The sequence below is a fragment of the Rhagoletis pomonella genome, unplaced genomic scaffold, assembly GCF_013731165.1.
Source record: "Rhagoletis pomonella isolate Grant_MI unplaced genomic scaffold, Rhpom_1.0 Rhpom_scaffold_00006, whole genome shotgun sequence".
NCBI lineage: Eukaryota > Metazoa > Arthropoda > Insecta > Diptera > Tephritidae > Rhagoletis > Rhagoletis pomonella.
The window spans coordinates 459,855-469,405 of record NW_023458560.1 but is presented as its reverse complement, the minus strand read 5'-3'; the positions used below and the strand labels follow the sequence as shown (position 1 = coordinate 469,405).

The window sequence follows — 9,551 nt, the reverse complement described above, 5'->3', positions numbered from 1 at the left end:
TACGCTTGTTTCATTTGTCTTTGCGCAGTTCCGGATTTCGATCCCGCCTTTTTCTGCTGCTTCGTAGGCTTTTGCAATGTTAACGGCTTCATCCAGTGTGAGCTCTCTCTTTTCCAGTAACCTTCCTTGGACCTTGGAGCTTGCTAATCCAAAAACAAATTGGTTGCAGAGTGCCGTATTTAAGTACGTTCCGAATTTACATGTGACCGCTAACCTTTGTAGCGCCATTAAAAAATCCGTGCATGATTCCTCGCCTTCCTGTTTCCGTAAGTGGAATCTGTAATTCTCCAAAATTTCGTTGGGTTTTGGGTTATAATGCTCCTCCAATGTGTTAACGATTTCCGTATACGTAATGTCTTCTGGTGTACGTGGTAGGATTTTATCGCAGAGGACATCATATGTTGCCGCACCTATGTAATGAAGTAAGAATTGACGCTTTTTTTCCTGATCGCTGTTGAATATCACCAGAGCTGTTTCAAACCGTTTCACCCAACGTGACCACCTTGTCGTATTCGGGTTGAAAGCATCAAATTGAAAAACCGCCGCTGGTGTTACAGCCTCCGGTGTAGGTGCCATTTTTCTTTGTACGCAAGAAATGTTCGACCGTTCGCGTGCTTGGTCCTCGTCGCCAACTGTTACAACCTATCACTTTGCTTGCCAATTGCGAACTGTTTTATTATGTTCTTTCGTTTATGTTATATGCTATATTTATATGAGTGTGTTCTTATGCATACATAGTAATGATACAACACTAAGCATTATTCGACACTTATAAAAGTATGATTTTACATTTTTTACCAATTTTATATGTGAGCTTAACTCTGACAATTTGGAAATTGAAGTTTTTTCATGCGAAATAGTTTTCCATTAAAGACCTTGTTTCGAGCGGTTTTAATTTAAGCTCTTCCATACTTGCTTGCATGGTTTAATTATTTCGGTAAGCCGAAATATTTCTGTTCGCAACGTGCATTCTAAAGAGTCGTCTGTTTGAGTTTGGGCATCAACAAAGAATGTATCCTGATCGCGTACTAAATCCTCACTTGTATGAGTTGTTTCGTAATGCATTGGGACTGCGCATGGGTATAAACGAGCTCATTGGAAAGTGTTTGATTTGGACATCACTTTCCTTGAAGTGGTTTTCACAAACGCGAGATGAATCACGTAGTAAAACACCACAGCTTTCTTCCCATCGCTGCCGTCTAAATTCGCAACTAGGTGGTTTAAAACATCGCACTATTTTCGTTTCCTGACTTTTATTGCATACAGCGCACCGTTCAAACGTTTTGCTCCGTTTCATCTTGGTTTCCTTACATTAAATAATTAAGCAAAGTCGAACGTATTTACTTATTACCAAACTTAAATCTACTTACTTGCTCTTCTCGTCGGTTTATCTCTTAACAATTTCACATTTATTAAGAAAATTTGTGTGTATATTTTTTTTTAATTCAAATTTGAAAAAATACATTTTCAAATGGGTTAACATTCATTTCAATTTGACATTATAGCCTGTTTCTTATGAGAGCAATGCCAAAATCAATCACACTTTGTTGAATACATTTTGCTCCTGGCCAGTTTACTAAGTTCTCATCCTCTGTTGACGAATCGTTGAACCAGAACTGCATTGTACTCATTTTTACCACGTTTTTGTAAACTCGCTTTCTTTTTTATTTCATTTTAATTTGCGCAAATTTACATACATATGTATGTAGAAGCACACTATTTAATTTGCTCGATTTCTAAACAAAGTTTCTTAGCGATGAAAAATATAATATTATGAACAGCCTAAAAGAGCGAAATTCACAATAGCGTTATTCTTTATCGAATGAGCGTCATAATACCAAATGAAAATTCGTTCGTTTAGCACTTTCGACCACAGTCGAAGATCGAATGCAACTCAAAATAGGGGCCTAAGGCGTGTCGTTCGGCATCTCCAAATTTGAAGATCACGCCGACTCTTAGCAAATTAGACAAAGGACGCGTAATCCTTGACCAGTCAGGAATGAAATTCCTGAAATAACCGCTTTAGCAGAGGAAATCTTGCACTTGTCGAATGGTCGTTGGCTCTGGAAAACGCTTTACAGCTTGGATCTTTGTTTCAGATGGTCCGGCTTCTATGATGTGACCCAAGAAGTCCACGCGTTTTGTCTAGAAATGGCACTTTTTCAAGTTAATGTCTAGAACTGCTTTAGACGCCATGTCAAACACCCTTTTCAATCTCGCCAAGCCATCGATGAAACCTTCGGAGATGACTATTAAGTCATCCATGTAAATCAGCACGATAGCTTCGCGAAAAACTGCGTTTATGTACCTCTGAAAAACGGATTTGAGTTGCAGAGCCCAAAGGGTACACGCTAGAATTCAAACTGCCCGTCCGGCACGATGAGTGAGGTGTATTTTATGCAAGCTTCATCAATGTTCACTTGGAATAATCCGTTCTGCAGGTCCAACGTGCTGAACATCTTCGCGCCTTGGAGTCGATACAAATGGTCCTCAATCAAAGGCAAAAGAAATCCATCCCTAATTATTTTTCGGTTTTGATAGTTGACACACAGTCGATAAAAACCATCCTTCTTTTCCGCCAGCACCACCGGACTAGCGTATTCAGATGAAGATGGTCTACCGATGTCACTGTTTTGCCAGTCCTCAATTTGGTGACAGTCGTATCGCCTTTTGGTATACAGCTTCGTTGTCCTTAAGCACGAGCCTCATGCTCAGTCGTCTCGATCGTCTTCTTTGGCTAATACCCGTGGACTAGCTTCTGTACTTCGGCTTTGATCTCGTCGCTTTCGATATGGGATAAATCTATTTCCTCTTCGTTCCGCTCTTCAAACAAATTTTTCTTCAGAATTAACCCCTTCTTTGCATTGAAGTTTCTTTGCTCCAAGAAATCCGTTCCAATGAGAAGTCGATGAATCGAAATCTTTACAGAAATTACACGTACTCGAATTGGAAAGAGACGGTTCCTATATTGTTGTATCAAATTCTCCGATTGCTACATGTGATGAGGACCCCAGTCCAGCGAAACGTAATTTGCATGGTCATAGCGGCGGCGATCAAATTTTCGTGTATTCGTCATAGCACACGAGAGTAAGGTCTCTTCCAGTATCAATGCGTCGGTCGTTCGTTTACCAATCGATACGGGTTAAGAATACTGTTTACGTGCTGTGTAAATCACTGTATTTGCCTGCTTGGAGACTTTACGCTTCTGTGGGCACCTGGACGCGATGTGACCATGTTCGTTACAGCTGAACCACTTTGGTTCTTGATTCTTTACTGGGAATACAGCGCTTATATGATCTGCTTGGCCACAATTGTAGCAAAGCTTTTTGACGCCGAACTTGTTATCACCATATTTGCTTTTAGTCAGCCCTACGTTCTGTTGCAATTGATGGCTCCTTTAACACTATTTTATCAAATTATAGACTCGGTCGAGGAGAATTGTTGCATTCGAGCCTGATTGCACAAAACGCGATCAGGTATTACCTCAATTAAGTATTCCAGCATATCTTTGCTTGTGCTGGGAATGAGATTACCGATAACAATTTAATCGTGCGCATAGTCTCTAAATGATTCGCCCCTTCTCCACAATCTACTTTAAAATCTTTTTCGCTGATCAATGCTTGCCTTGGGCCTATACATAAGCTCGATTTCAGCTTTCAATGCATCGATGTGTTCGACTTTTGAGTGTAGCCATTCGAATGCCCTTTTCGTAAGTTTCATTCCAATTAGAATTTTAGCTTCATCACTGAAAGCATGCGATGTTTTAAAGAAAATGAGTTGCCTTTTCCAAACATTTAGGGGATCAGGATTACCGTCAAACTCGCATATTGAATCTGTCATCTGGGAACACTCGTCCTTGCTATTATGTGTTGAGAAGACGTTCTGCACCCCTATTGCGAGTGTCGACTACCACCGACTACCACCACAGGGCGGCACCTCCCACAGCAGCCCACACAGCCTATGACGGTTAGGCAACACACATCCCTCACCCCATGCATAACAATACGTCTCCCGAACCACACGAAGCTTGTTCAATTTAACTGAACGGACTTCAGAGCAAGATCAAGGAGACAAACGTCTTCATGAGAAGGCATGGAATATTGATAGCTGCGGTCCAAGAGACGATGTGTAACTTCTTGAATTGCGCCGGATACGATGTGCACCGTCGAGTTCGCTGGCGCTGGCTCAGCGCTCATAATGCACCACACCGTGCAGTATCGTCTAATAGAAGCAGACATCGACCGCAGGGATAACATCCTAGACTGTCAGGGCATTGCTATCCGGTCAGGCGCTGTTGAGCTCTAAATATTTAATGTGTACATACCCCCTGTCACCAGCTGCCCGGCAGGATATCACCCTGAAATAGGTGCGCTCCTCAGAGGTGAAAACCGTATGGTACTTGGCGACTTTTGGGCGCACCGCGATCTGTGGCATTCAAGCCTGTCAAACGATCGTAGGTTAACACACTTGACTGAGCAGATAGACGATTCGACACTCTGTATAATGAAAGACGACGCTCCCACCAGGATTATGGGCAGCTGCTGCAGCTCGCCAACATAACACTAGTCAGCGCTGGTCTGATAAACAGCATATCATGGCGACCTATGCTGACCTTGGCATCAGACCATCTGCCCATAGTCATCTCGATCGATAAACCTGCCGACTTTGCTTCCGCGGAATACCGGACCTATATGAACTTTACCAAAGCTGATTGGAAAGTCTTCGCGGAATTTACTGAACCAACCGACGTTCACCTAGGTGAACGTAAGTTCCGCAGGGTTGTCACTGCTGCTGCAGCTCGCTTCGTACCAGCAGGTTGCATAACGGACCCCCCGTCCAAACTTTCCTGCTGAAGCGGCTATCCTAGCCGATGAGCGTGACAACCCTCGTCATGCCGATCCCGGAAATCCCCGTATCAGGGATCTCAACACGGAGATTCGGCAGCTTGGGGACTTCACCTCTGGTGTGAGTAAGCTTTGGTCAACCGTGGCCGTCTCAAAACGAGCGACGACAGAGTTGAAATAACTTTCGGCGACCGCGCTTCGTCGGAGCCGCAGCGATGCGCGAGCTATTTTAGCCGGCAATTTATACTGCATCCTCCGGTGGACAAGGCCAAGCGGTGAAGTTCAGGTAGAAATCGGGAAAGTGAAAGCTTCCAAAGCCATGAGACCCGACGGAATATGCATGCTGATGCTGAAAAATTTGGGTCCTGCGGGAGTAACTGTTTTTCCAAGGTTCTCAGCCTGTCAATGGCCACTCTCGTCATTCCAGACATCTGGAAGATGGGGAGTGGTCCCACTGCTCTAATCGGGGAAACCAGCCAACAAAGGAGAGTCTTATCGTCCGATAACACTCCTTTCCCCGGTAGCGAAGACACTAGAGGCATTGCTACTCCCGTATTTTGCGAACCACCTGACCCCAGCGAAGCATCAGCATGGTTTCCGTAAAAAGCACAGCACAACAACAGCACTTAACGCCATAAACTCTCAGACCACGTGGTCTTAACCGCAGCCGCCCCTGTGAGAGAACTATTCTAGTAGAGTTCGACCTGTCAAAGGCGTTTCATACCGTCAGCCACTACACGCTGCTAGAAGACGTAGAGGCCTCCTCACTACCACAAAGACTGAAACGGTGGTCAGCGAATTATCTGAGTCGTCGACACTCGTCAGTACTGTTTAGAGATAAATCGAGCAAACCTAGAAAACTAACAGGGTGGTGTCCTTTCCCCATTACTGTTTAACTTTTATATATCCAAGCTCCCTCAACCACCAGAGTGAGTCTCGATTGTCTCTTACGCTGACGATTGTTCGATAATGGCGTCTGGCAATGGAATTGATGACTTGTGCTCGAAAGTAAACGGGTATCTCTCCGAGCTTTCTCGCTTCTCCACTGCAAGGAGTCTAACCCTCTCCCCTACAAAATCCTCTGCGACCTTATTTACCTTACCACATGAACGAAGGAGGTCAGACTACCGCTAGGTATTCACGTCGATGACACACCGATCCCGACGGTGAATAACCCTAAAATACTCGGAGTAACATTCGACAGTCTGCTCTCCTTCTCTGCGCACATAACTGCAATTGTCAACAAAGTATACAGCCGCAACAAGGTCCTCAAGTCGCTTGCCGGCAGTACCTGGGGCAAAGATGAAGAAACGTTGCTGGCAACATACAAGGCAATTGGCCGGCCGGTTCTTAATTACGCATCACCAGTGTGGTCGCCGGGGACCAGTAGGACGCAGTGGATGAAGCTACAGTCTGCACAAAACACCGCACTACGGACAGTGATCTGAAGCCTTCTGATGTCGCCAGAACACCACCTACACGACGAGGTGAAAATGTTCCCCATAAAGGAGCACAACACAGTGCTCTGCAAGCAATTCCTAGTAGGGAGCCACAGACGTGGATACTCGAACAGACACCCGCTTGCAGAGGAGCCCTCGCCCAGGCACGTCAGGAGGCATCTCTACGAACTGACGGACGAAGTTCAGAGGTACATAAAGCAACCTCTGGACCCGACAGGCCCTTGAGCGGCATTCACAGGGAGTCAGTCTCAAGTTACGTAGACTACAGACCTGTGAATGCCGTTCTGGGCACACAACAACCAGAAATAGACGAGACGGAGCTTCGTCTGCCTCGGGAGACACGGACAATAATAGCCCAACTTTGCTCTGGCTACTGCAGCAGATTAGATGCAGATATGCCAAGCAAATATCCGAATTTAAATTCCAAATTGTCTGCTGTGTGAGAAGGCGAGATGTGTGTTTTTTTCGCGCCAGCTAATCTTCCGATTGCCGTCTTTTTTATTTGACAAAAGCTAAGCTGTCATCTTTGTATTTTCTCTCTATCTTCGCTTACTGAATATAGTTTTTCTTCCCTTGCTCCAGGGATACAGTTATATTTTAAGATAATAAACATAAACATACATTATATCATAAAATCTCCATGAAATAAAAAAAACTACTTTATTATTGCAAGTCAACGGTCATGCCTATATAGATTTTTCAAAAAAATCCACTATGAGCGGATATAAGTCATCGTATTGTTCACTATTTTTTCTTCTAACTTGATCTGGATAACGTTGCAAGGCTCCAGATATTAGTTCTAACTTTTCACGAAATGATGTGTGACCCTCCAACCACTCGATTAAGCGTTCCGTCGACCAATTTGCGGTAGTATGAGGGCTCTGAAGCTCAGCGCCAGCATGTCCAAATAATAGAAATAATACAATGTAGCTAGGCACCAGTGACTCACTGCCGATGCTCTGTTTTACCAATTCTTCAGGTGGCTGCACTATTAAGAACGACAAAGCACGCAATAATCGAGCAGGGTTTCCTAAATCAGGTAAGTTGGCGCAAATCGGCCTAAGCGCTTGTTCCATGTGGGCACAATCGCTTTTCAAACGTAGTCGTCCCGCATGACTAATAGGACGTAAAATACTTACATTGTGCACGAAGAGTTCTATACACCGTTTGGCCAATTCGTGTCCACACCTTGATACTATTTCTTTGTCTTCGAAATGACCGATATGGTTTACCCAGACGCGACTTATGAATTTCTGAAAAGGAAGTGAAACTTGCAAATTATGATAAAAACATAATAAAAGGTCTATTCAATATCAACAATTTTTTACTAATTGTTATCAGTACTTGCAAGTTTTTACTGGAAATGCATTCAATAACCCTAAAAATTTGAAACAGATGATTTGATGAATCACAAATTAGTGAAACGAAAATATAGATGAACAATTTAAATCTAATTTATATTTTATACTTTTATGACGATGGGAAATATTCCCAATCAAAAAGAAAAAAATCGCGCGCCAAAACTGAATCGTCAGAATGTGTCAAAATGGCGTAAGTTACAAGGTTTTGCAGGTTTGCATTAAATAACTTTTTCTGATAATTTTACAAGTACTGGTAACAATTCGTAACAATTTTTTGCTGTCTTGAAAATAGTAGTAAGTTTATGTTCCTTACCTATTTTATAGCAACACTTACCTGCAACTCTTTCATGTACATTGACGGTCCGGAAGTGGAAATCTTTTCTGAATTAAGTCCAGGTTCACGATGCATGCTAAGCAATATAATACTTATGGTTGACAAAATGGAATCCATAATCTGTTGTAGTATAGTACTAATTAAAATATTCGACTGTTCCAACGATTTGACAATGTCTCGCTCTGCAGAAGTCTTTGATTTGGAAAAGTGTACTTTCAAGTCTGACAACATGCGTCGCACTGAGTCTTTATAGTAGTATAGAATATTAGCCAAGAGCACATTCTGCGTCTGTTGAAAATTTGGAATGTCGACTACTTGTTTAGAATCAGCTCCCAGTTTTATTTGTGCTTCTAGCCTCGTACACAGCTCTCGGCCACAAGAAATAAATACCGCTGCTACTGAGTTTGTTAAGCGTGCATCAATTAGTGCAGCACTTATTTCTGTTGATGCCACTCTAATAAAATTATCCACTGTTTCATTTGAGGGAAGATCGACACCTGCTAAAGAAGCTTTCATATTGGCGGCGCACTTGCTTATGTATCCCACCTCAAATGCAAAGAATATATCTTTTTCGAATAAAAATTCACCACCCAAGCGTTCTTCCAACCCACGCGCTGACGTAAGTAACTTTGCCAGGCCTTCTTGCAACGTTTGTGTTACATGGCCTGGACTCTCAGCAAACGATTTTCGTAGAAGTTTTTGAACTGCTTGCCAAAAATGTTTATGTACATCGTATGATTCGGAGGCATCAAAGCCTAACTGTCTTATTTGATCCAAACTACGCTTCAATAGATTTACTTGTTCGCAACTTTCTGAAAGTTCTTCATACAATAACCAATGCAGAGATTTCCAAAACTTTGCTCTAAAGTTCTGCGTCGTTGTAAGCATTGGAGTTTTTCCAGGACCACGTATGGCAGTCCTTGTTTTCGATGATGCGCTGTTATGAGCATCGACTTTACTCAATAGAGATATGTCGGTTCCAGCGAAACACTCTTTCAGTGATTGTTCTAAGTCAGTTATAAATGTCGCCACTAAGTTCTCTAGCGACTTTTGCAATGTGTTGAAATTTTTAAATATCTGTAAAGTAAAGACGTTTGGTTTACAATGAGACGAAATCTCTGAAGTGTGCCAATATTTTTTCGATGCTCGAGTTTTTTATGGAATAGGTTTTTTTTTTGGTTCACAACGATAAATAAAACACCTGCAGCTCGTTTCTGTAACAATTCTCTACCAAGGCGAATTGAGGTATGAATTCTCCGCCCTGTTCTCTACTGCTAATGAGTAGTAGAGAACAGAGCTGTCAAACTGTGAAATCATTTAAAATTTTAATCATGAAATATTTATAAGCATGATACAAAAAAGAAGGTAGTTTCATTTAATGACATTCGTTGTTGTTGTTAACCATCTGACTTTTAATAAAATTATGACATTTCATCAAATTCATGCTACCTGATCACTAGAAGAAATATTTTTTTTGAAGCGGAAGATTTTATCAGTACTTTCAAAGATGTGGAATATGATGAACTAGAAAATTATGCCGGCTACATGATTT

At 42.3% G+C, this 9,551-nt stretch overlaps 1 protein-coding gene across 1 annotated transcript in view; it reads right to left on the bottom strand.

Moving 5' to 3' along the window:
* Nucleotides 1-6,922: 6,922 nt before the first annotated feature.
* The window catches only part of LOC118740297 (conserved oligomeric Golgi complex subunit 5), a 98,277-nt gene continuing 95,648 nt past the window's right edge, over nt 6,923-9,551 (bottom strand). The window contains exons 3-4 of the mRNA XM_036471773.1: nt 8,000-9,076; nt 6,923-7,557 (exon numbers count right to left, since the gene is read on the bottom strand). Coding sequence (XP_036327666.1) covers nt 6,991-7,557; nt 8,000-9,076 — 1,644 coding nt within the window. The 3' untranslated portion in view covers nt 6,923-6,990. The remainder of the gene's footprint in view (nt 7,558-7,999; nt 9,077-9,551) is intronic.